The 27,930-nt window shown below is 43.2% G+C and overlaps 1 protein-coding gene across 11 annotated transcripts in view; it reads right to left on the bottom strand.

Annotated features, from left to right (window-relative positions):
- FAM135A (family with sequence similarity 135 member A) overlaps nucleotides 1-27,930 on the bottom strand; it is a 141,628-nt gene that overhangs the window by 16,206 nt on the left and 97,492 nt on the right. For 8 of the 11 annotated variants that reach the window (XM_073336374.1, XM_073336369.1, XM_073336367.1 and 5 more), the window contains 6 exons: nucleotides 23,305-23,378; nucleotides 22,885-23,039; nucleotides 20,298-22,629; nucleotides 16,203-16,363; nucleotides 7,897-7,988; nucleotides 1,738-1,835 (listed from right to left, as the gene is read on the bottom strand). In XM_073336374.1, the coding sequence (XP_073192475.1) occupies nucleotides 1,738-1,835; nucleotides 7,897-7,988; nucleotides 16,203-16,363; nucleotides 20,298-22,629; nucleotides 22,885-23,039; nucleotides 23,305-23,378 (2,912 nt within the window). Of the gene's footprint in view, nucleotides 1-1,737; nucleotides 1,836-5,389; nucleotides 6,023-6,682; nucleotides 7,309-7,896; nucleotides 7,989-16,202; nucleotides 16,364-20,297; nucleotides 22,630-22,884; nucleotides 23,040-23,304; nucleotides 23,379-27,930 lie in introns of those variants that run through there. The other 3 variants (XR_012157958.1, XM_073336375.1, XM_073336377.1) reach the window with 3 other exon arrangements.

Below are 27,930 nucleotides of genomic sequence, written 5' to 3'. Positions count from 1 at the left end.
CTATCTATTCAGGTACTCTCATAGTTCTAGAGTAAAAAAAATACTGTTGGTTATATGTGTGAATTAAATACTGAAAGACAGCCATACTAACTTCAGTTAGGTACATTACACAGATAAATTATGGAGATGTCTGCTACCTTAGTGGAAAGGGACTTAAAGGTATTTCTGGTGTTGAACTCTTACCTTCTCATAACAGGCCTGGATACTGAGTTTTAGCCATTTGGACTCTCTGAACAGATCAGTTTCCCTTTGGACTTTTCCTCAAAGAAAGAATGAATGGGGAAATGGGCATCTGAAAGGTTTTGGGTCCTTCTAAACAGTTGCTCCAGACACACTGTTTATGCACTCTAATCTCCCCAAGGATGCTATGAGACTTTGTGAAAACAAATTAAAAGTACATAGTTTGATATAGATGAAACTCGTATCTGATGCAGAAACTGGATGCAGACAGATCACTTCCTATGTTTGTGAAATGATGCAGAAGAAGAATGGGACAAGGGGAAGAGCATGTGCATGGACTGGGAATGGGCTCTCTACTAAGATATCAAAACTGCTACTTTCTAGAGGATGAAGCAGTCCTGGAGAACCTGGAAATGAAGATATTTTCTCTTTGTGCTGTACCCCTTTAAGTTAACAAGCAGAATGGGGCCACTTTTTTTTTTTTTTTTTTTTGCTGTTCAGAAGACACTCCTGCTGGGTATTTCCATGTGATACTGGGTATAGTTCCTATGATACTTGAAGGAAGTTGTCTTTGCCTAATAGTAAGATGAAACCCCTCTAAAAACTGAGCTGCTCTGGTTTCCTTCAGTCTCCTCAAGAGTCTTACTGCTGAGCAGACTGGACCTTTGAAGAGGCAGAGGAACAGCATTTCCCAAAGCATGGGGTGTGGACAGACTCAGTTGTTTTCTCTCAGCTTTCATTAAAAATATTAGCCAGCTGTTACTGTTATGAGGAAAAACTTCAAAACTTCAAGTGTAACCTGTGCAGCAATATCTGAGTTTGCAGAGAGCCTAAAACAATAGTTCTGAATTGTGAACTCATAATAAAAAGCATGAATTCTTTCTTAAAGTGCAAACCAAAACACAACTTTAAATATGGAGCTGGCAACTGGTGCCTCCATGAGTATTGTCAGTTAACAAGGATTGATGGTATGGTATGGCATCCACCTAGGAAATGAGATCCTCCTCATGACATATCTCCTCCTTGATGTTCTCAGACAGGTTACTGAAGGCAATAATCCAGGAAGGCCCAGAATACATTACAATCAGCCCATGATGCCTATGACGCAACAGCTTGTAGTGCTGTCTAAATCCTTAACATTGGACCTTAAAGCTAGACTACTTTAAATGGTTCCAGGATTGCAGAGCCCATCACACTAATTCCCACAGTGTGGATCTAAAAGTTAATATATTATATTCTGAGAACTTCAGTTACTGACGAAGAAATTTTCCTTTTAAGATGTTGCAGACTGTTAAATTTTTAAACGTAACCTGAAGCCATAACACTATTTATAGTTTTAATATTGTGTATTAAAACTTCTTTTGTTTGTTTTTCATTTAGAAGCCCACATCATTTAATTTTCTCTTACCCTCATTTTGGTATGTTTTCCCCCAACCCCATCTTTTTTGTACCTGATTATCAAGTAATTGTATGACAGTTTAGGACAACTAATCATGTACTTTCTAGTGGGTATTATATATTTTATAGAAATAAAGTAATATACAACATAGGTATTACCTGATTTTTGAAATTGTTAGGTTGTAAATTTGAATATATTGTATTATTTCATCTAAAAGGCGATCAGTCATGGAATCAAAATCAGCAAAGGTATCATTCTGTAGAAAGGAAAAATAATTACGTATGTTCCAAATACAGTGAGTTATTTTACATTCAGTATAAATTCTTATTAATCAAATATATAACAACTAAACACACATATAAAAACATGCATACTAACTTTGATATCAGAACACAACATTGCAGCCCCTTCCTGGATAGGGTTTTTTGGGAGGAAGGAATAAACTGTCTGTACATCATTTTATGATAAGTACTTTGCTCCAAAGAGCACCAAAACTAATATTAACAGTACCGCTAGTCTAACCTCTATCACATATGCACAGTTCTCATCAGCTGGACAGAGAAAAGACAAACCACATATCCCAGATTAAGCCACACTGTAACTGAAATGATAATATGAGGCAATTTACTGTATGCACCTCTCTCTTATTTCAAAGTGTGAAAAAACGGCCCTTATTTCAATCTAGGGCTGCTTCTCTACACTAATTAATAGCAACAAGTTACAGTGGCTGTGGACTGAGATCGAACGAGTTGTTTCACCTTAAATCCATTAATGACTGGTTATCTGAAGTACATCTAGAACATGTATTGTAATTGGATAAAAATCATATTAAAATGTCAGCTATACTTTTTTCAAGCTAAAGTCATTTGAAAACTATTTTAAACAAAACCAAAGATATATAAGATTGGTAATTGCTACTGATTTATCATCATAATACCAATATTGCAATGCAATGACCAAAAAAAAAAAAAAAAAAAAGAATAAAAAAGGAAAGGCTGACTATTTTGTGGTTCTCAGACTCTGTTCCATAAAACATTAGCTCTTCTTTCTTCCCACCCTGGGCTTCGCTCCTGTCAGCTAAGATGGGAAAAAATTAGGGGTGTTCTAGTCTTAATTGGTTATTATGCTGAGAAGAAGAGAGGATTGCAGATTATATTACTATATCTCTAAATGCTCTATAGAGATGTATTAATTTATATAATATGTATAAATTATAATATATATTTAGCAAGGTCATGCCAGTTTGTATAATTGCTTTAGCGGATGTCTTCACTAGGAATTTAGGTCGAATTTATAGAAGTCGGTTTTTTAGAAATCGTTTTTATATAGTCGATTGTGTGTCCCCCCCACACAAAATGCTCTAAGTGCATTAACTCGGCCGAGTGCTTCCACAGTACCGAGGCTAGCATCGACTTCCGGAGCATTGCACTGTGGGTAGCTATCCCACAGTTCCCGCAGTCTCCGCCGCCCATTGCAATTCTGGGTTGAGATCCCAATGCCTAATGGGGCAAAAACATTGTTGCAGGTGGTTCTGGGTACATGTCGTCAGGCCCTCCCTCCCTCTGTGAAAGCAACGGCAGACAATTGTTTTGCGTCTTTTTTCCTGAATTACCTGTGCAGACGCCATACCATGGCAAGCATGGAGCCCGCTCAGCTCACTGTCACCGTACGTCTCCTGGGTGCTGGCAGATGCGGTACTGCATTGCTACACAGCAGCAACCCATTGCCTTGTGGCAGGAGACGGTGCAATAGGTCTGATAGCCATCGTCGTCATGTCTGAGGTGCTCCTGGCCGCCTCGGTAAGGTCGGTCAGGAGCGCCAGGGCAGACATGGGTGCAGGGACTAAAATAGGAGTGACTTGACCAGATCATTCTCTTTAGTCCCGCCAGCAGTCCTATTGTACCGTCTTATGGCGAGCAGCTAGGAGATGAGGATGGCCAGCAGTCCTACTGCACCATCTGCTGCCAGACAAAGATGTAAAAGATCGATGAAGTGGATCAAAACAAGAAATACACCAGATTTGTTTTGTATTCATTTGCTCCCCGCTCCCTCCCTCCCTCCGTGAAATCAACTGCCGACAATTGTTTTGGTGAGGTCTGTCAGGGGCACCTTAAAAAGTTTAATGGAGATTCAGTCCTGCCTGAAATACCGGGGGAGGGATAGCTCATTGAGTTGAGTATTGGGTTGAGCATTGGCCTGCTAAACCCAGGGTTTTGAGTTCAGTCCTTGGGGGGCCATTCTGTGTGACAGTTGTTTTTGTTTCTCCTTGATGTAAAGCCACCCCCTTTGTTGATTTTAATTCCCTGTAAGCCAACCCTGTAAGCCGTGTCGTCAGTCACCCCTCCCTCCGTAAGAGCAACAGCAGACAATCGTTCCGCACCTTTTTTCTGTGCAGATGCCATACCACAGCAAGCATGGAACCCGCTCAGATCACTTTGGCAATTAGGAGCACATTAAACACCACACGCATTATCCACCAGTATATGCAGCACCAGAACCTGGCAAAGCGAAACCGGGCGAGTAGGCGATGTCAGCGCGGTGACGAGAGTGATGAAGACATGGACACAGACTTATCTCAAAGCATGGGCCCTGGCAATGTGGGCATCATGGTGCTAATGGGGCAGGTTCACGTTGTGGAACGCCAATTCTGGGCCCGGGAAACAAGCACAGACTGGTGGGACTGCAAAGTGTTGCAGGTCTGGGACAATTCCCAGTGGCTGCGAAACTTTTGCATGTGTAAGGGCATTTTCATGGAACTTTGTGACTTGCTTTCCCCTGCCCTGAGGCGCAAGAATACCAAGGTGAGAGCAGCCCTCACAGTTGAGAAATGAGTGGCAACAGCCCTGTGGAAGTTTGCAACGCCAGACAGCTACCCGTCAGTCGGGAATCAATTTGGAGTGGGCAAATCTACTGTGGGGGCTGCTGTGATGCAGGTAGCCAATGCTAATAACTGCGCTGCTGATATCAAGGGTAGTGATTCTGGGAAATGTGCAGGTCATAGTGGATGGCTTTGCTGCAATGGGATTCCCTAACTGTGGTGGGGCCATAGACGGAACCCATATGCCTATCTTGGCACCGGAGCACCAAGCCGGCGAGTACATAAACCGCATGGGGTACTTTTCAATAGTGCTGCAAGCACTGGTGGATCACAAGGGATGTTTCGCCAATATCAACATGGGATGGCCGGGAAAGGTACATGACGCTCGCATCTTCAGGAACTGTGGTCTGTTTCAAAAGCTGCAGGAAGGAACTTTATTCCCAGACCAGAAAATAACCATTGGGAATGTTGAAATGCATATAGTTATCCTTGGGGACCCAGCCTACTCCTTAATGCCATGGCTCATGAAGCCGTACACAGGCAGCCTGGACAGTAGTCAGGAGCTGTTCAACTACAGGCTGAGCAAGTGCAGAATGGTGGTAGAATGTGCATTTGGACGATTAAAAGCGCGCTGGCGCAGTTTATGGACTCAGCAAAACCAATATTCCCACTGTTATTACTGCTTGCTGTGTGCTCCATAATATCTGTGAGAGTAAGGGGGAGACGTTTATGGCGGGGTGGGAGGTTGAGGCAAATTGCCTGGCCGCTGGTTACGTGCAGCCAGACACCAGGGCTGTTAGAAGAGCACAGGAGGGCGTGGTGCGCATCAGAGAAGCTTTGAAAACCATTTTCATGACTGGCCAGGCTACGGTGTGAAAGTTCTGTTTGTTTCTCCTTGATGAATCCTCCCACCCCCTTGGTTCACTCTGCTTCCCTGTAAGCTAACCACCCTCCCCTCCTCCCTTCGATCTCCGCTTGCAGAGGCAATAAAGTCATTGTTGCTTCATGGATTCTTTATTAATTCATCATACAAATAGGGGGATAACTGCCAAGGTAGCCTGGGAGGGGTGGTGGAGGAGAAAAGCACCAGGAGGGGTGGTGGAGGAGGGAAGGACAAGGCCACACCGCACTTTAAAAGGTTAAAACTTATTGAATGCCAGCCTTCTGTTCCTTGGGCAATCCTCTGGGGTGGAGTGGCTGGGTGGCCGGAGGCCCCCCACCGTGTTCTTGGGCGTCTGGGTGAGGAGGCTATGGAACTTGGGGTGGAGGGCGGTTGGTTACACAGGGGCTGTGCTCCTGCTGCCTTTCCTGCAGCTCAGCCATATGCTGGAGCATATTAGTTTGATCCTCCAGCAGCCTCAGCATTGAATCCTGCCTCTTCTCATCACGCTGCCGCCACCTTTCAGCTTCAGCCCTCTCTTCAGCCCGCCACCTCTCCTCCCGGTCATTTTGTGCTTTCCTGCACTCTGACATTGTCTGCCTCCACGCATTCATCTGTGCTCTGTCAGTGTGGGAGGACAGCATGAACTCAGAGAACATTTCATCACGAGTGCATTTTTTTCGCCTTCTAATCTTCGCTAGCCTCTGGGAAGGAGAAGATCCTGTGATCCTTGATACACATGCAGCTGGTGGAGAAAAAAAAGGGACAGTGGTATTTAAAAAGACACATTTTATAAAACAATGGGTACACTCTTTCATGGTGAACCTTGCTGTTAACATTACATACATAGCACATGTGCTTTCATTACAAGGTTGCATTTTGCCTCCCCCCACCACGTGGCTAGCCCCTCTCCCCTCGCCCCTCCCTGTGGCTAACAGCGGAAAACATTTCTGTTCAGCCACAGGCAAAGCCCAGCAGGAACAGACCATCTCTGAATGTCCCCTTAAGAAAAGCACCCTATTTCAACCAGGTGATCATGAATGATATCACTCTCCTGAGAATAACACAGAGAGATAAAGAACGGATGTTGTTTGAATGCCAGCAAACAAACACTACAATGCTTTGTTCTGCAATGATTCCCTACTATGTGCTACTGGCCTGGCATGGTAAAGTGTCCTACCATGGTGGACGGAATAAGGCTGCCCTCCCCAGAAACCTTTTGCAAAAGCTTTGGGAGTACTTCCAGGAGACCTTTATGGAGATGTCCCTGGAGGATTTTCGCTCCATCCCCAGACACTTTAACAGACTTTTCCAGTAGCTGTACTGGCCGCGATTGCCAGGGCAAGTTAATCATTAAACACGCTTGCTTTTAAACCATGTACACTATTTAAAAAGGTACACTCACCAGAGGTCCCTTCTCTGCCTGGCGGGTCTGGGAGGCAGCCTTGGGTGGGTTCAGGGGGTACTGGCTCCAGGTCCAGGGTGAGAAACAGTTTCTGGCTGTCGGGAAAACTGGTTTCTCCACTTGCTTGCTGTGAGCTATCTACAACCTCCTCCTCATCATCTTCCTCGTCCCCAAAACCTGCTTCCATGTTGCCTCCATCTTCATTGAAGGAGTCAAACAACATGGTTGGGGTAGTGGTGGCTGAACCCCCTAAGATGGCATGCAGCTCATCATAGAAGCGGCATGTTTTGTGCTCTGACCCGGAGTGGCCGTTTGCCTCTCTGGTTTTCTGGTAGGCTTGCCTCAGCTCCTTAAGTTTCACACGGCATTGCTTCGGGTCCCTGTTATGGCCTCTGTCCTTCATGCCCTTGGAGATTTTGACAAATGTTTTGGCATTTCGAAAACTGGAATGGAGTTCTGATAGCACAGATTCCTCTCCCCATACAGCGATCAGATCCCATACCTCCTGTTTGGTCCATGCTGGAGCTCTTTTGCGATTCTGGGACTCCATCATGGTCACCTCTGCTGATGAGCGCTGCATGGTCACCTCTGCTGATGAGCTCTGCACTCACCTGCAGCTTGCCACGCTGGCCAAACAGGAAATCAAATTCAAAAGTTCGCGGGCCTTTTCTTGTCTCCCTGGCCAGTGCATGCTAGTTGAGAGTGCTGTCCAGAGCGGTCACAATGGAGCACTCTGGGATAGCTCCCGGAGGCCAATACCGTCTAATTGCGTCCACGGTACCCCAAATTCAACCCGGCAAGGCCGATTTCAGGGTTAATTCCCTTGTTGGGGGTGGAGTAAGGAAATCAATTTTAAGAGCCCTTTAAGTCGAAAAAAAGGGCTTCGTCGTGTGGACAGGTGTAGGGTTAAATTGATTTAACGCTGCTAAATTTGACCTCAATTCCTAGGGTAAACTAGGGCTTAGTGTATAATAAAATTAAACCTCAGATTCTGCAAAGGGATTCACTTGCATCGACCATTTTATGACCATTTAGTCTCCCCAATTACAACAGTTATCTAAAATGGCTAAGCAGTCTGTCTATATGGATACTTCTGCAGGATCAGGGTCTAAATTTATTACAATACAATAATAATGGTAACTTAAGAAAACATTTTTTAAAAATGTATACAATTTAATTTGTTGTATGAAAATCCTTTTGTTGTTTACAAATACCTGGTTCCTCTCAGACATAAGAAAATCTATTCGTCCGCCAGGTAGTCCAAGCTCAATATAAGTCTTCACTAATCTTAGATCTGCACTATTACCTTAAAACAAACAAACAAAAAAGGTTAAAAGGCTTGCTATGACAAAAGTGATCTTGCTATTTAACAAGGTAAATATACTAATTTAGAAACAAGACAGACAAAATGGACAGACAGACAACTGCAGCACTGGCATTCCCCAACAAACTAATGCAAATTTTATATTTTACCATATCAAAATTAAAACTAATTAAGACCTCTGATGCTGTAGTAGCAAAACCAAACACAATGATAGAATCACAATCTACAGAAATGACACAAAGCTCACAGCCATTTTAGAAAACCCAGAACTTACGTAGTTAAGTTTTGGTGACTATGTGTATAATATTTTACATTCACTGGATGTTAAGGCAAAAAGTACAACTAAGTACTAACTAATTTTGATAAAATTCAGTGAAATGAACTCAGACTGGGGGAGGAGGAAGGAAGGATTAGAGAATTTGAGGGATGGGAGAGAGGAGTAAGGGACCAGTTAGAAGCAGCACTACATAAGGATTAGTAAAGTAGAAAGGCAAAATGGATTATAAAAAAAGAGGTTACTGACCTGTTCAGTAACTGTTGTTCTTCAAGAAGTGTTGTACACATCCATTCCACTCTTGGTGTCTGCGTGCCCTGCTGTTGGAAACATTTTTCCTCTGTGGTACCCTTTGGGTGGCTCGAGAGCCTCTGCTGCTGTGCATCACTGTGTACACGTATAAAGGTCAGAGCTGTCCCCAGGCCCCACTAGTTTCTTTTTTGCTGGAACTTCAATGTAGAGGGTAGGAGGGCAGTTTGTGGAATGGATATGTGTAACACATCTCAAAGAACAACAGTTATTGAACAGGTTAATAACTTTTTTCTTCTTTGAGTCATTGAACATGTGCATTCCACTCTTGGTCAGCAGTGTGCCCTTGTTGCCAAGAAGGCCAATGGCATTTTGGGATGTATAAGTAGGGGCATAGCGAGCAGATCGAGGGACGTGATCGTTCCCCTCTATTCGACATTGGTGAGGCCTCATCTGGAGTACTGTGTCCAGTTTTGGGCCCCACACTTCAAGAAGGATGTGGATAAATTGGAGAGAGTCCAGCGAAGGGCAACAAAAATGATTAGGGGACTGGAACACATGAGTTATGAGGAGAGGCTGAGGGAGCTGGGATTGTTTAGCCTGCAGAAGAGAAGAATGAGGGGGGATTTGATAGCTGCTTTCAACTACCTGAAAGGGGGTTCCAAAGAGGATGGCTCTAGACTGTTCTCAATGGTAGCAGATGACAGAACGAGGAGTAATGGTCTCAAGTTGCAGTGGGGGAGGTTTAGATTGGATATTAGGAAAAACTTTTTCACTAAGAGGGTGGTGAAACACTGGAATGCGTTACCTAGGGAGGTGGTAGAATCTCCTTCCTTAGAGGTTTTTAAGGTCAGGCTTGACAAAGCCCTGGCTGGGATGATTTAACTGGGAATTGGTCCTGCTTTGAGCAGGGGGTTGGACTAGATGACCTTCTGGGGTCCCTTCCAACCCTGATATTCTATGATTCTATGGTGACTCACAAGCCATGAAACTCGGAGTTTATTTCAATAAAGATTGTAGAACTTGTCCAAGTCTACCATTGTCGCTAGTCCTAACAATGGGATGCAAATGTGTGGACTGAGGATGAATTTGCCGCTCTACAAATGTCCACAACTGGAACATGTGCTAGAAAAAGCCACTGAGGCCGATTGTGATCTCACTGAATGACCTGTGGCAGGGTTACATTAGCCAGTTCATAGCACATGCATATACAGGAGGCTATCCAGGAAGAAATTTTCTGAGTGGAGGCTGATTGTAGCTGTGGCAGAGAGAATAAAAGGACAAACAGTTGGGAGGACTTCTGTCCAGGTAGAATGCCATAGCTTTTCTGATGTCCAGAGTGTGCATACATTCCTCTTCCCTACTCGAATGTGGCTGTGGTCAGAATACAGGTAAGTACATTGGCTGGTTGATATGGCAAGAGGACACCACCTTTGTGATAAACCTCAGATGAGGACACAGGTAAACCTTGTCCTTAAAGAAGATCATATAGGGATCATTAAGGCATGCAGCTGTTCTACTCTTGTGGCTGAGGTGATGGCAACCAAAAATGCCACCTTCATTGATAGAAGTAGTAGAAAGTAAGTAGCAAGGTTCAGATGGGGACGCATAAGTCTTGACAACACTAAGTTTAGATCTCCTGGGAGAATGGGGTCTTGCACCTGATGATATAATTTGACTAGACCTTTCAAAAACCTTATGGACATGTCATTACAAAAATAACAGATCAGTTATCCATTTTAGGGTAGAGAGTTGAAATAGCTGCCACATGTACCTTGATAGAAAAGTAACAGCTTAACCTTGGTGGTTTCAGCTCCAATAAGTAATCTAGTATGTGTTAAATGGAAGAATGGGAAGGTGATACTGTGTAATGGAGAGACCTGTTGGAAAAACATCTCCACTTAGAGAGGTAAGTAGTCCGAGTAAAAGGCTTTCTACTATTTAGCAGGATCTCTTGAACTTCTTTTGAGAAAGACTGCTCTCTAATGTCTAGCAATGGAGCATTTATACAATTAAATGGAGAGACTGCAGGATCAGGTGGAGTACGTGACTATGATTTTGGGAGTGTAATGGGGCGACCGCCCCACACTGGCCTGTAAGGGGTTAATGGAGCCCTAGGGAGCCAATAGGAGAGGGGCTGCGATGAGCAGCCAACCAGGGCCTGGCAGGCCCATATGAAAAGAGCTGCAGGGCAGGACAGGTGCAGTTATTTGTTTCCTAGAGCTTGAGGAGGGAGACCAGGCTGCCTTGCAGGAGGAAGAAAGTTAGCACCTTGGACAGAGAAGTGCTGGATAGGATCAGGAAAGAGAAAGACACCTCCTGGCTGACTGCTAAAACTGTTATGCTGAGATCCTGAGATAAGGGCGGAGAAGGTGCTGGGGCTGCAGGGACGTGGCCCAGGAAGGGGAAGCTGGTGGGGACACAGCATGTGGCTGCCATCTACAGGGTCCCTGGTCTGGAACCCGGAGTAGTAAGCAGGCCCGGGTCCTCCCCTCATCCCCACTGAGGAAGTGGCTGGACACTTGGACTCCAATACATTCCCCCAGAAGAGGGGGAGCACAGAGTGTTGCACAGCTGGAGGGTGTGTCCTGAAGAGGATGCCATGGTTCTTGGGAATGACATGGGTCCAGGCAGTGAGACATCACAAGAAGGCGGCACACTGGCTAGCAGAGCTAATCCCTGGGACAGCCAGCAGGAAGCGCCCTCCATCACAGGGAGATTAGGTCCAAGTATAAAGGAAGTGAGAGTGGAGATTTCACTAATGTATCTGGAAATATTTGGACAAAGATACCACTCATGGTAACTCAAACTATGTGCTCAGGTAATCTGCCACATCATTTTGGATCCCCGGTAGGTAAGAAGCTTCCAGATCAATCAAGTTGGCAATGCAGTGCTCCCAAAGCAGAGATGCCTCAACAGTGGAGACAAATGGGCTCCTCTCTGCTTGTTGAGGTAAGACATTGCCAGTGTGCTGTCTGTAAGGACTAACAGGCTGTTTCCCTTGATCTGGAGCAAGATGGCATGCAAATCTGACAGCTTTCTGACATTGAAGTGTAAAGCTAAGTCCTCTGCAAACAATAGACCCATGATTCTGTAGAGAATCCAGATGGGCCCCCAACCCAAGGGCAGATGTGTCTGACACGAATGTGAGCATTGGTCTCAGATGGGCTAAGGGAACACTCATATGTACATTGGTGGACAAGTCCAGCCAGTCAAGGGAGGAAGGGACATGAGAGGGTATCCTCACCACTATGTCTAAATTGAGACAGCTCGGTGAGTAGACTGAGACTAGCCAACCCTGAAGAATTCTGAGGGGCAGTCTGGTGTATTGAACCATGTATGTCCCAGAAGCCTCCAACAGTTTCGTGCTTTTGGGATTTGTTGAGCTTTGAGATCTATAATAACTGATCAAATTGCCTGATACTTTGATTTCAGAAGAAAAGCTCTGGCTTGATTCAAGTCTAGTACAGCCCCCATAAACTCTGTTCTCTGAACTGGGGAGAGGAAACTTCTCTGCATTGACTAGCAGTCCTAAAGCAGTAAATGTTGACTAGATCAGAGATACACTGAATCACACCTGCAGTCTGGATCAGCCCTTGACAACCAGTTGTTCGAACAGGGATAAACTTGGACTCCTGATCTTCTGAGGAAGGCAGCTACTACTGCAATAACTTTTGTAAAGACCTTGAGAGCTGCTGACAGATCAAATGGTAGTACAGTGAACTGATGATTTTGATTCACCAGAAATCTGAGGTACTTCCTGTGAGCTTGGTTGGTTGCCACATGGAATTAGGTATCTTTTAAGTCAAGGGTAGCATACCAGTCTCCAGGGTCCAGGACAGGGACAACAGAAGCTAGAGTGACCATGCAAAACTTTATCTTTAATAATTTGTTGGGTTGACGCAGGTCTAAAATTGATCTGAATCCCCCATTGCTTTCAGGATCAGGAAACGGGGAATAAAACTCCATCCCTCTGTGGCAGCATGGAACCTCCTCTATGGCCCCCAACTGAAGGAGAGATTGTACCTCCTGAAGGAGGAGCTCCCTGTGAGAGTGGTCCCTGAGGAGGGGAAGGGAGGGATAGACATAAATTGAACGGTATATCCCACTTCCACAGTGCTCAAAGACCCACTGGTCCAAAGTAATTCAGGACCAAGCACTGTGGAAGTGGGACTGTTTGCAAATGTAACAGGGGCAGGGTCTGGAAATATGGGCTCCCCAACTGGCCCATCACACTTGCTGCTGGCACTTACCAGATATCTAGAAAGGCCCAGAGCTGGAGCTGAAGCAGCAGGAGGGTGAGGCCTGCACCTATAACCTCTGGACTTCTCTGAAAGGACAAGATGAGGATGTGGAGTGGGAAAATGGTGCGTCTACTGAGAATGATAGTGCTTTCTGATTGGGGAAAGCATGTACAAACCCATGGACTTAAAAGTGTCCCTTCAGTCCTTAAGCCCATGGAGCTTCCTGTCTGTCTGATCTGAGAACAAAGAAGGACCCTCAAGAGACACGTTCTAAATAGTATTCTGCGTTTCACAGGGGAGACCAAAAAACTGTAACCATGAGGCTCTCTGAATAGCATCCCCAGAAGCCATGGTCCTAGCCGTTGAGTCTGCCACTTTCAGGTCTGCCTGCACCAAAGTTCTCATTACTAGTCTACCCCTGTTCTCCATGGAGCCCCATAAATTAAAATCATAATGCCCCAGCAGAGTCTGTTGGTTGGCAATTCAAAGCTACAATTCCCCACTCAAAATAAAACTTCATGCCAAACAAGTTCAGTTTATTTGCCTCGTTTGATTGGGGGTGGGGGGAAGCCTGATGCGCACTCTCATAGTGCATAGAGGACACATAGTACTTTTGCTCTGCATGCTTTGAGGTGCAAGACAATGAAGATGGGGTCTGCCATAGTGTCTTCATAGGCTCTAATATCACCTCGTTGATTGGCAGTTGCACACTAGGTGGACCTGTCATTGATAAAATGTCAGTCAGGTGATGAAAGGACTCCCTGACCTCCTTGATCTGAATGCCCAAGTCTAAAGCCACACTCTTTAACAATTCCTGGTAGGTCTTGTAATCATCAGGAAGGTGTGAAATTGCCTCCAAGGAAAGAAACTTCTCCAGAGAGGGTGAGCATGAAGCCAAGACTGGAAGTAGCTGAACTTCCACAGGCTGCTCCTCTTCTTCCTAAGCGCCTCTTCTTGACAGTCAGTACTGGGCCCGAACACTTGAGATGGAGCAGCTTGGTGAAAGGACTAACCCACCTGGATTAGGGCACAGAGTAGGCTTGACAAGAAGAGGACGTAGAAGTTGGGGGAACCCCCACGGGTTCTAAAATGGCCATTGATAAGGGGCCAAACTCCAGTGACCTCCTGGCCATGTTCCCAGTAGCTCCCACTGTGGGGTCACGAAGGAATGTGGAGAAGGAGAATCTAGGTGGGGACCGGTAGATCCTGCTCTGAGGCTGAGAGATATAAGATGCCACTTCTGAGTCAGATGAAGAGAAATTCCCCTTCCTCCAATCATGGAGGGGTTCCTCAAGCCAGTGCCGGGGACTGGAGCAGAGAACTTGGCGATGGGCAGAGAGTCGCAACCATTGCTGGCTTCCCCTTAGGACAGTACTGATGATCTGACTATCTGGGAAATAAGCAGCTGGTGTAGTATTGCATGCTGTATCGCTGGCGTTGGTGTCAGCTGTTTCAGTAGTCCAGAGGGATGTGACTCCTGAACCACCAGTGACACCAGTACTCAGAGGTAGAGTAAATTCCTTGCTGCTGCAAAGGACTCTGGGGTAGTTGGCACTGAGACCATATCTGTCTGCTGCGATGCCGCTGAAGTTGATGCTTTTGGCACTGGACTCAACAGTATCTTCTCCAGCACATAGCCAATTGTGCTGAATTAGACACTGATTTGGAGGAGGCGTGCTTAGATTTCAGTTGCACTCTACTCGACTACCTCTCACCCCTCTTTCCATGCTTGGAGGGTAGAGATCTTCCCCTGGTCAGATACTCTTTGGAAGATTTATACTTCTTCCGAGGCACAGGTGAAAGAGTCCCAGGACTCCGACAGTTGTGGAGGCGCACTTCTAACTGAAGCTAAGCACTTGACAGCAGGTTTGACCAGGATAGCTCCCAGGATGGTCTGAGCACCACCTCCATTAGCAGCAACTTCAGCCTAGCCTCCTTATTCTTTGTTGTCCTAGGCTTGAATTCCTAGCTAATCTGGCACCAGTGTATTTGCTCCTCCCTCACACTCAACTACAATGTGGGTCGTTTACCAGCATAGGTTTTGAGCAGGAAGCTCATGGCCTGAAGCCCAGCAACCGGGGCATGCCTCAGTGCCGGCAGCAGAATACATATACACACATAAAATTTTGTTTTTTAAAACAAAACAACTAACACTTACTAACTATAACAAGTACTAAACTACAACTATACCATATATACAGAGAAGAGACACAATTGTTCTGCAATGAACAGGGGTTCCAATGACCATCATGGGCAGTAAGAAGGAACTGAGGGAGGCCGGGGGCAGCTCTGCCCTTTATACCTATACGCAATGGCATACAACAGCAGATGGTGCTTGAGCTGCCCAACAAGTACCACTGAGGGAAAAAGTTTTGACAGCTGTTCGTGGGCACATAGACACCAAGAACAAAATGCATAAGTACAATCACTTGAAGAAGAATTATAGAAATGTTGGGCTGGAAGGATCTCGAGAGGTCTTCAGAGTACTTCCTCCTGCATTAAGGCATGAGCAAGTATACCTAGAGCATCCCTGACAGGTATCTGTCTAGTCTATTCTTAAAAACCTCCAATAATGGGGATTCCAAAAAACTTCTCTTAGTAGTCTATTCCAGTACTTAACTATCCTTATAGTTGGAAACTTTCTCCTAGTAACTAACCCAAAGCTCACTTGCTGCAGATTACTTCTTTTCCTACCTTCAGTGGGCATAAAGAACAATGGATCACATCCTCTTTATAACATCCCTTAACACATTTGAAAATGCCCCTTCAGTCTTTTCTCAAGACTAAACATGCCTAGTTTCTTAATCTTTCCCCATAGGTCAGATTTTCTAAACCTTTTACCATTTTTTTTAGATGTCCCCTGGACTCTCTCCAATTTGTCCACATCTTTCCTAAAGTGTGCCACCTCGATCTGGACACAGACTCCATTAATGACATGCCCTGCCAGGAAGACAAGGCTCCGAAAAGGGAAAAAGAGGAGGAAAACAATCCTCTTACTATTTAATGCTAACTAACTTTAACTTATACTAACGAACAACTATAGTCTAAACTAGAATACGAAATAGCTGAAGCACTCTCAAAGTGGACATGCTAAAGCTCCATCTCAGACCAACGCGGTACAGAAGGAACTAAGGGTGGTTCGCCTACGCATTACTATACAGCCCCAGTGTCTGGGACAAGAAGGCACAGGGTGCAGGCACAGGCCAAACAGGCACTGCTAATGGAAAAATCTCCAATCAAGGGTTCAAGAGGTGCATGCACACCTGAACTGGAGCACTCATAGGGACACTGCTTGAAGAACATCACATTCTTAATTCATTTTAATGAATATTTGTTTCAACATGGTTTAACTCAGAGCTCAAAACAACAAAACCAAAACTTGATCTTGATCAATTGATCTGTTATTCAGTAACAAGCACCACAGCATACCATCTAGGCCATGAACACAGACTATGAGATGTATTCCATCTTCTGAACCTTCATCCTCTTCTGTGCTGAAATAAGGTGCGGACGAAGCCAGTCTGAGAACATCACTATACATAAATCCAGGGAGTTTAAGTTGCTTTAATTCCTCTTTAGCCTGGAGAAAACTGGAACAAAACAGTGCTTACTATAATAATTCTGTTATATACCTTATTAAAATCCAATAAATGTAGGGTCTGCAAGAACATAATTTTCCACTGCTTTTTACTTAAATATTTCATTTATTTAGTTCATATAAAGCATAAAAACCATTTATTCCAGACTTAGGCACCCATGACAAATTATTAAAAAAGTGCAATCCAAGATAATAGTGCCAAAACAACAAAAGTAGTCAGTCCCCAAAATCCAAATTTTCCACCTCAGATCTCATGAAATCCTATTCTCCCCAAATAAAGTCCCCAGCCACAAACACAAGCTCTCCATCCTCCAAACACCTGTGCAAATTGGTCGGCTTTGAGGCATATCATAAAGGTACACAAGATTCTAGAGTTATTCCTGTCAAGTGCAATAAACAGCATTCATCTAAATGAAATATTAATGTGAATACAACTGGGTTTAATTCTTTCTTAAAGCCTGATCTGAAGCCCACTGGAAGTCAAAGTAAGTACAGACTCCCATTAACTTTACTGGACTTTGGATTAGGCAGGCACTCAGGCCTGGTTGCACAAAAGGAATTAGTCATTGCAATGCTGAGCATCACAGCAACATAGCCACCTCCTTTTGCAGAGGCAAGTGTTATTAAGCCAATGGGAGAGATCTCTCCTGTTGACTAAGAGCATCTCCACCACAAGCACTACAGTGCACCACTGTAAGTACTGTAGTGTAGATATAGCCTAAGTCTAGACTGCAGGGAGATACCTATCTCTGCTAGCAATTCACAGCTGGCAACTATCTTTGGAGTTAGGCATCTATGTTGTTTTAGCAAGAAGAGGATGGGGTCCTGGGAAGGAGACCCTCCTTCAACATTTCCCACCATTTACCAGCTGTTAGGGTACTCACCAGGGACATGGGAGACATTTGGTTCAATTCCCCCTTCCACCTGAGGGGTAAAAGGAATTTGAATAGAATCTGCCACCTTTTAGGTGAGTGCTCAACTATTGGGCTGTGGGATATTCTGATGGGAGGCTCACTTCATCTCTCTTGTTGAAGTACTGCACTGTAGATAAATAGTGCATGACAGTCATTTGAGCAGAGAGACTGTTTCCTGAATGACTGTTCTAACCACCAGACTAGAGTCATTCTCATTCTTGTGCACATGTGAGAGAGAGACAAGGTGGGTGAGGGAATATCTTTTATTGGATCAACCTCTGTCGGTGAGAGAGACAAGCTTTCAAGCTGACACGGAGTTCTTCAGGTCTGGAAAACATACTCAGAGTGTCACAGCTAAATACAAGGTGAAAGCATATTTCAAGGGACCATACAAGGTGAAGTGGCCAGTTACACCTCCCCAGTCATGAATGGAAAGGGTAAGCTCGGGGAAGAGTTTTAATGGATTGTAGATTGTTGTAATAAACCATAAATCCAGTGTCTCTATTCAGTCCATTATCTTTGAGAGAGAAAGGGCAAGAGTGAGAGCATACAAGCATGAGAATGACTCTATAGCCTGGAGGTTAGAGCACTCATCCAAGATGTGGGAGACCTACGATCAAACTGGAGTTTGAACTGGGCGGCCTCCCAACCTCCTGGGGAAGTATCCTAACCACTTTGCTAGAAGTTACAAGAGAAATCCTCGTCCTCCCCCGATCTTTGCTGTTTTGTGTGAACTCATCTGGGGGGCCCAATCTGGCAGGCAGCGTCTGAGCACACCTACTGGATTGGGCCCCACACTCAACTTCGGAGGCCAAATGTTAATCATCCTCCCATGGTTTGTGAATCGCTCTGGGTCTTAGGCAAGAAATAGATATCCAGGTGCATTGAGGGAGGTAGCAGGGCACCTACTCAGAAGCAGAAACACAGTTATCTCGGAAACTTTTACTGTAAAAATGTGGGTGCTGAGTTATTTAGGCACCTACAGGGTTAGGTGGCAGCTGAGTGGGAATTTTGTGAATCCTAGTGGAGCCTAAAACTGGTACTTAGGTGCAGGTACCAGAGGGATAAAGAATGGTAGGAGGCCTAACTCCTTTTTTGCATCCAGGCCTCAATCTCTACGTCAGATGAGGATGGAGACAATGCTTGGAATTGCCTACCAGCAGCCACTTGTAACAAACTGAAGAATTGCCACTGATGTGCTCCAAAAGGAACCATGTACCATCCTCGTTAGTAGAGAAAAAGATCATTATGTGAGGTCTCACAAGTGAGAGTCAGGAAAGCAGGGGATGCTAAAATCACTTCACCATAAAAAACAACCCTATTCTAAGTGCCCTTGTCCATGCTTATTTATATTTGATTACTGTACATATAGTCCTTAGTATAGATGCAGACTTTATGAATTACTATACATCTATAGCTCTAATAAATGTAAATGGAGAGTTTTTTAATGCTCCCATTCTTTACCAGTAGCGGGTTGCACACATTGTAGCTTCTGTAGGCTGAGCACATTGCGCCCACCAGGGGCTTCTTACATCCCTCTGTTCCTCCCCGGGCCCCACAAGCACCTTTTAGGCCACCTTCCCATGCCCATTCATTTCAGGGTCTCTCTGCTAGTCCCATCACCCCCTCCCTCATGCCTCCCTCTGTGTGCCCCCACATGTCTCCTCCACATATAACTGGCTATTCCCCCCCGCTGCCCCCTCCTCCCCCCAGGTCTCTGTGTTCCTCTCCATCCCATCTCCAACTCCCACCACCACCACTACAGTGTCTGCTCCTCCTTCCCAGGGCTTCTCCTCCCTCCCTTACCATCTCTCCTCCCCAGTTCCTGTTTTCCTTTTCCCAACTCTACTCCCCAACCCTGTGTCTCTGCTTCCACGCCCACCCAACCCCCCCCCCCCCCCCCGGGTCCCTGCTTCTCACACCACCACCACTCCCTCGTCCCCAACCAATCCCTTTAAAGGTCCTGCTTTGTCCCTCATCTACTCACCCATATTCTAGGTCTCGGTTTCCCCCCTTTGCCTCCAGGTCCCTCCATCCACCTGTCCCCCACATTTCTCTCCACCCCCGATTCTACCACCGCGACCCAGACCTCCCCAGGTTCCTGTTTTTCCTCCCACCATTTCCTATCTTCTGGTCCCTCATGCTTCTCTCACTGGATCCCCACTTCTCCCTCACCCCGTCCCCACGTCCCCCCTACAAACTGTCCCTGTAAAGCTCTCTTATTTCTGTTACAGTCTGGGCTATGCACAATGTCTCCACATGGCAAATTAAGCTGCTGCCTCTGATGTGTAGGCAGTAAGGGGGCAGGAACAGAGAATTTCCTTTGCCTGAAGCACTGGAGCAGTGGGGGGACCCTGATTTTCCCCTGACTCAGCCTTCTCCTGTATTCCAATTTGCTGCAAAAATTAATAGGTTTGTGCCCCTGGATGCCTGAAACATTCCCTGTAATTTTGGAATTGGTGGGATGTAGTGTTCCAAAGTTATTGTGTTACAGACAAACAGATGACAAAAAATTGCCATTGAGTTGAATGTTACACCTCACTTTGCCTGATCACTTATGCTGGGCAGCTTTTAGTTTTGTTGTCTTAAACAATTTTGTAAATCATGACGGGGCCTTTTTCTTTACCTATTATGTTAAGTTTTCATTTTATAAAACACCATATTTCTTTTCTCTGAGATCTTGAAATATTTCTATTCTGTAATTCCTCATTTTAAAATGTGTTTTAATGTAAATGTATTCAACATATATAAATCTTAAAGTTTCAATTTTGCTTTAAACTTGCCAAACAAGGTGAGATAAGTAGATGTGATAACTGGAATTCTGTGTCAACATACGCTTTCTAACAACCCTCTAAAACCTGAAAAGTTAGCTGTCTGTGCAGGAGAAAATAAATCCATAATTCATCAACCTGGAAGATATCTTGATCAAAGACCATGTTTCTTTCCCCTCTGAATACCATATTTTAAGTTTTTCAAAATTTAAAGAGACTTTGTTTTAAAATGATCACTTACGCTAGCATTTGAGGTTTGGGGGAGCTTTCATACCACGAAATAGGTGAAGCTGAGCTGCAGGATGTGCTGCCTGGCTGTTTTGTTATTGCATCAGATTTGCTTTTTGAAGAACATATAACACTGCAAGGAGAGTCTCTCAGCACAGAGGGAAAAGACAAACAACCAGGAGTACAGATAGGAGCCATATTCATTCCATCTCTTAGATGCTCGCTGTCAATCCTTTCAGATCTCAAAGCTTTTTCTTCCATTAGACCATGATTCTGCTCAAAGTCAGCATTTGTATCTCCATCTAAAATATTACTATAATCCGTTTCCTCATAATACCCATTTTCAACCATTTCTTGATCCTGCTCCTCCTCCTCCTCCTCCTCCTCCCGTTGCGAAGAGCCAACAGTTTGTTTTTCAGATTTTTCCTTTTGAGGACTATCAGGATTGTTGTTGTCAGTAGGGCAAATATCAGAAATATCTGTACTGCTTCTAGAGCCAAAGTAGTTTTCTACAAGACCTTGTTTCACAATATCGATACTGCTGGTTGATGAGAGATTATTTGCATCTGGGTGAGTCTCACTGTCAACTGTTGGCAATTCCTCAGTTGTTTGCCTTAATTCTAAAGGTTCGTTATGTTTTCCCTCATTTGTTTTCTCTACATTACACTTAGCATTACTAGATACTGAACCTGAAACAACACATGGTTCTCCCAGATAAATAACTTCTGAATGTAATTCAGTTTCTCCTTCTGTAGTGTTCTGATGCCTATCAAGGCTTTGAGAGTCCTTAAAAACTGTGTCAAAGTTTGCACATGAGCTGTAATTTTTCATCTCAGTAGATATATCTTCATCTGAAGCAACTAACTGTAAAGAATCTTTTCTGTCTGAAAGTGAGGAATGCAGAGAGACAGTTTCAATGTGTGAATGCCCTGAAAATACAACACACTGTTGCTGTAAAATGATATTTGATTTTTTACTGTCATCACATTTTGGCAAATCAATTGTTCCCAGATCTAATATAGTTTTGCTGTCACTTAGTTGGCATTCAGGTACAAGTGATATCTTTGAATTTTCATCAGGTGAAAGCTCATCATCATCTGACGGTAGAGAGTTTATGGATGTCAGGGATGACTGTATTTCACTCAATGCACTAGTACTCTCAGTACAATAGCTTTCTATTGCATTTTTTATGTAATCTGGTTTTAGTAAAAGCTGAGGAAACAGTCTTTCACTGTTGTAAGCACTTTGCCCTTGAATGGTTTCAAAAAACACATCAGGGTTGGAGTGTGTTGCAAAAGAGCTTGGTTCACTTTCTACACCTGAATCTGAAAACCTAGATGAGGCATAAATGACACTAACATCTGGTAACTTAACCGTGTCTCCACTTATGGCAACATGAGTCTCTTTTGTAGAAAGAGCAGAATGATTGCTTTTTATTCTTGTCAAGGCATCTCCAGTATGTTGAAAGTTCATTTCTTGGACATCGTCCTTTTCAAGCACCAATACCTCTTCCCCCGAGTTAGTTTTACTTCCAGATTCTGCGGTCTGAAAGTTGGGCACCTGTAAATTCTCTCCATCTTGCAAAAATTCTGCCCACAACCCAGTACGAACAGTCACTTTCTCCCCTTCATAAGGATTCTTGTTATTTGGTTTGACCTCAATTGTCCTCACTCCTGATATAGTTGGCTGACAGCCAGGACAACCTTCAACTGTGCTTCTAGGTGTCAAGATGCTATCCACCTGTGTAACTCCAGTACCTGCCTGGGAGGTATTAAGTCTGCCAAAAATGGCAGAATTTGCACAATGAGAGATCACAGGGCTACACTGGCTTTGCAGAACATGGTCAGTTTGGGCAGATTTTTGTTCAGTTCTAGATGGCAAACATCTAAGTTCTTTTTGACTTATTTGCCTTGTGCAGGTCCTTGTGTCACAAGCAAAGCCATCTATTGCAGGATCCAGTCCTTTCTGATGAGATGAAGGCCTGCCTTCATAGCATTTAGAGACATCCTCTGGTGCTGTGTTTTTCAAACATTTGTAGCCTACCAAGACCACAGAGTCCTTTGAATTCTGTTTTACTATTTTTTTTGTGTTTTCAGTTTTCATTGTTTTCATTAGTTTAGTAACCTTAACTTTGGATTTATTTACATCTTCATTTTTCCCTTTCAAAGACTTTGTTAGCTGCTTTTCACTTTCTGAATGCCAAATGTTGGAGGCACCTGCAGGTCTGATTTTCAACTCTGGGCTAGAAAAACCAGCTACAAAACCTTCTTCGGCCTCAAATTTATCCAGCTTATTGGACTCTGACCTCTGAAGATTTTCAACTGCTACCCAGGGTACAGCCAAATCTTTTACCACAAAAAAAAAAAAAAAAAAAGTGAGAAAAGGAAAGTACAGTTTATAACAAGATTATGCAAATTACTAAAGCTATACAACTTTCATTACGAAATTAAAAAAAAACTCTACAGCTATTCAAAATATAAACTAGATAAACATTTCGAAGGAACATTTCTCTATAGCTAGAAAATATACAGAAAAGTGTACCTAATTTTTCTATAGCGTAACTCATTCTTCAGAGGAAAAACACACAAGCTTGTATTTACCTTCGGTAATGGAATCTAAATACCGATCTTCAAAGATTATAGGTAATGAGTTCAGATCTCCATCTAGTTCACTGCATTCAATAGGAAGAGGTGGAAGAGAACTGCAGAAGGAGGTGTTTTTGATAGCTGAACACATCTGTAGATGACTCTGAGCACTGAAAAATATTACCTTGTATTAAGAGAATTATAACAGAGGATGGTAATCCTACAAAGTAAATTGTTACTGTTAATACTTAAACAGAATGCGCTAAATCTAAGTTCCTATTAAATTAGTTACACAAGTATGTACAAGGCATTTTTGTAATCTGACGCACACTTGTGACATATGCTGTGCACTACAAACTGTTTCCGTGCATTTAGCAACACGATTTGGAAAAGTAATAAGAAAAGCCTCAATATATTCTATTTCAAGTTACTCACTGTAGTTCTTGATATGCAAGAGCAGCTTGCCTTGGATGCTCAAGACAAAAGAATGCTTCGGAAAACCTTCGTACCTGAAAGATTCCAACAATTATAACTAGCAAAATAAGAATTCTTTTTACATAGAAAAAGCAATTAAAAAAAACCCAACAACATTGCTATGTCACAATGTCAGTGTCGCGCATGAATAAATAGTAACATTTTCATGAAATGCTCAGTCATCAAATTTCATGAACAAGAGTGTCAGTTGATGTCTCTTTTTTTTTTTTTCAGCAGTACTAACAGATGTAGGATTAGGGCAGATATTAGTTTTGAAAGGGCAGCATGGTCTTGACCAAATAGGGCAAATGTAACATGCTCCAGTTGCCTATCTGGACACATAACAGAGACAAGAACAAAAAAAATTAAGATAAATTTGAATAAAAGGAAGTTTAGTTAATATCTATGAGCAAGTTCAAAAATGTATAATGGTTATCCTCAAGAGTGGAAACTCATCAAATATTCTTCAGTTCATGAGAATGAGGCAGGCCAGAATTATACAAGGGTGTGTAATTTGACCTTTTTCTGTTCCAGATTTCAAAGTGAACAAAATATAGTCCATCCATCCAATTACAATGTACAGATTTTACATTTTACATTGCCTTTACCATTGCTCCTGCAGTTTATAATGCCAAAAGTACTGTGCCAGCAATGATTACCCATTAAGATTTAGTTGTCAAAATACATGAATAAAATAAAGCAAATACAATATTTAGGTTTTTTTGCAGCACAAAGGAGCTTATATTTACCTGTTGTCAAAACAGAAGAATGAAATATATCCGATTAATTTTAAAATGGAGAAACTGAAACTGTGGAATATACAGTAATCTATTATATGTAAAAAAATACAGTAGTGCAATGTTAATATTCCACACGTGAGTACACAATAGTCAGGAACATCAGATCTCCCCAACTGCACATATCATATATTAAGATATGCATACAGTAGCCTAACCAGTAACCTCAAGTCTTATATAAACGTAACATGGGTAAATTAACATTGTTATGAGAACTTCTACTTTTGCATCTCCTCACCGCTGTGTTCAAACATGCCATTTTAATGCTGCATTACAATAGATTTTACCTAGTTTGGTTGGTTTTAAAGGAGATGCAGAGAAAGATGTTGTGGTGTAGAACAGCAGAGTTTCGAGCAACCCTGCATGCTACTATCTTCAGCATAAACATCTGTTTTATTTACTATCTGATATAATAATTGTAAGAAATGTTTGAAATCACTCGGCCATCTAACTGTACTTGTAGATAGTCTGTTTAACAATGTTTTCTTGCTACTTTCTCTTGCCCGTCCCCTCTGAGTACTTGATACACTCATGGTCTCTTCTTAGATTATACACTCTTCAGGGCAGAAGCTGACTCAGTATGTACTCAGTCAATCCCCAATTGATTCCCCTGGGTGCCACCATTTCAGCTACACACATACACCAACAATCACAGCTACATACTATACAAGGAAAATCTAGTCAAGCATTACTGAGTTCTACAGCATACGATTATAGCACTATGCAATTCATGTAGACACACAGGCAATACTTAAAATGAAAAGACAAAATGACTTTTTGGTTTATGGGTAAAAGCCCATTTAAGTGTTATTTTCCCAGCCAGCAAGTGTTCACAGTAAATATTTTTCAGAGAGAACTATTTCCCAGCCATATGTCAAAATCTGATTTAAAATTTCTGTCATTAAAGTTTATTTTAATGGAAAAATATTTCTTCCCAGCTGCATAATTCAGAAAAAGAAAAAAAACCCACAGTACCACAAAATTCATCTTTAGGCTATCATCAAGCACGAAAAGGTTCAACCACAGAAAAAAGTTTTTCCAAAAAGTTATGGGGAAATGAAAATAGCTGCATTGCAAACTTAACTTATAGCTTTTGTTATAGCTTTTACCAGCAGAAAAAGCTCATCTATTTTTCCTGTCACAGGGAATCATATTTAAATGATACACAAATGTCCTTGTGTGTAGAAGTAGACTTTCAGTTATAATGTCTCCTTAGATCTTAAATTTGCTGCTCTGGAAGCATAAAAGCAATCTTGGCTAGATGGTCTTTGTTTTTATCATCAGACAAACCACACTTTCGAATTCATTCCTACAAAAGATTGCATCCCTTTGTTCTGGAAAAATGGTTAAGGCATTGTCTAACCCAGACACAACCCTTAGGAGGAAAAGTTAGCATGGCCTGGGAAATATGGAGAAATGGTCATGTTAATATCCCTTCCTCGGAAGTCTGAGAAAGAGCTTGGATGGGTGTTCAAATGGGAAAAGCATAAACAAAACAAAACAAAAACTTCAATGAGACATTCCAATCAAGCACCATGGGAAAAGTTCTTTACACAGAAATTAACTCTTCCTCTTTGTCATAGGATGTGCCCTACCTGTGACAGGCTCCTGTAAGGGAGAACAAGCCAATTCAGACCCACCTGTAAGTGGTAGGTTTATTATTGTTAGGATTATGGTGGCACCCACATTCAAAGAATACGGTAAAACAGTCCCTGCACTGTAATTTAGGAAAGGAACCCAGTGCATCATATTAACAAAAGCGATATTACTCAAATTATCCAAAATTGAAGTACAATTGATTTTTGTCCTAAACCAGTGATTAGAAATGGTGTGTATGGGGGGGCTTTTACTGCTGCCGGCCTAGGTGAACAGAACCCCAGGTGGTGGTGTGTGTGTGTGTGTGTGGGGGCTTTTACTGGGTTATAGATTTTTGTAATAAGACATAAATCCAGTATCTCTATTTGTTCCATGATTTTTAGTGCCCAGCAAAAGTTATGAATTTAAGCTTCCAGGTGTTGTGCGAATTTCCCTTGAGGATGAGGACTGACAGCTGACATATAGAGTGATTGCTTTGTGAAAAGTGTTTACCCACAGGTGATTTGGTGGTTTTGTCTTTCATCATTTTTCTGTGTAAATTCATTTGAGAGGACAGTGATTGTCTCGTGTCACCCAAATAGTTGTTATTGGGGCATTTAGTGCACTGGATGAGGTACACCACAAGTTGTGATAGGCATATGTAGGACCTATGGACCTTGAAAAATGTGTTGTGGGGGTATTGATTATTATAGCAGTGGGGGGATATGGCTGCAGGTTATGCATCTCCTGTTCTGGCAGGATCTGGTGCTGTTTTGAGTTTCTGTGTCCTATTTTGTGCAGCTTCCTTCTGATGATGAGTTTAGAGAGGTTGGGGGTTGTTTGAAGGCCAGAACAGGGGGTTCAGGAAAGATTTTCTTCAGGATGTAGTCCCCATCAACTGTAACTGTTTAATGATACTCCATATGGGTTCCAGTGTGGAGTGGTAGGTGACAACTAGGGGTATGCAGTCAGAGAGGGTTTTATATCTGTATTGTAGCAGGTTCTCTCAGGGTATTTGGGTGACCCATTCCATGATGTGATCCACTCCTCTGATGGAGTGTCCCTATCTTGTGAAGGCGGTTTTAAGTGAGTCAAGGTTTATATCCCTGACTTTCTCCTTGGAGCATATTCTGTTGTACCTGAGTGCCTGACTGTAGATACCAGATTTCTTGGCATGTTGGCGGTGGTTACTGGATCTGTGAATGTAAGTATGGTGACTCATGGGTTTCTCGTATATAGTTGTTTGTAGGGTTCCATCACTGAAGCTGATTGTGGTGTCCTGGAAGTTGACGTTAGTGTGGGAGTGGTCTAGAGAGAGTTTAATGGATGGGTGGTAGTTGCTGAAGTTGTGATGGAAACCTATGTGGGAGTTTAGGTCTGCTCAGAGGATGAAAATATCATTGATGTATCCTCAGGTATATAATTGGTTTCATGGTGAATTTGTCCAGAAATTCTTCCTAAGGGTCACCCATAGATTGGAAGAGATTGGCATATTGAGGAGCCAACCTAGTTCCCTTGGTTTTTCCCATGGTTCGGACAAAGGGTTTGTTGTTGAATATAAAATAGTTGTGGGCAAGAATGAAATGGATGAGTCTGGGGATGTGTTTGAGGTGGCTGAGTGTTGTCCATTGCCTTGAAGATATTTGAGGCAGACAGCGATGCCACCATTTTGATGGATGGTGGTGTATAGGGATTTATCATTGATGTAATTATATGTCTGAGTTACATCAATGATATTTTCATGGGTCCTACAAATGCCTACCACAACATGTACACAACCGCGCACTAAATGTTCGAATAACAACTATGTGGGTGAAACGAGACAATCAATATACTCTTGAATGCACTCACACAGAAAAATGATAGAAGACAAAAAACACCAAATCACCTGGGGGCAACACTTTTCACAAAGCCTATCTGACCTCACAGTCCTCATCCTCAAAAGGAAACCTGCACAACACCTGGGAACTTAAATTCATAACTTTGCTAGTCACAAAAAATCATGGACTGAATACCCCCCCCCCCCCCATCTTTTTTCTCCCTATGACTAGAGCAGGGGTCGGCAACTTATGGCACACGTGCCAAAGACAGCACACAAACCGTTTTTTAATGGCACACTGCTGCCTACCGGGTCCCAGCTGCTGGTCCCACTCATCGTGCTGCCGAACCCAGGCCGGCAGTGGGTCTGTGGCCAGGACCCCGGCAGGCAGCAGTG

Source organism: Lepidochelys kempii, chromosome 3, assembly GCF_965140265.1.
Source record: "Lepidochelys kempii isolate rLepKem1 chromosome 3, rLepKem1.hap2, whole genome shotgun sequence".
Lineage (NCBI taxonomy): Eukaryota > Metazoa > Chordata > Testudines > Cheloniidae > Lepidochelys > Lepidochelys kempii.
The sequence above is the reverse complement of the archived record's forward strand: the minus strand, read 5'-3'. Positions and strand labels throughout refer to the sequence as shown.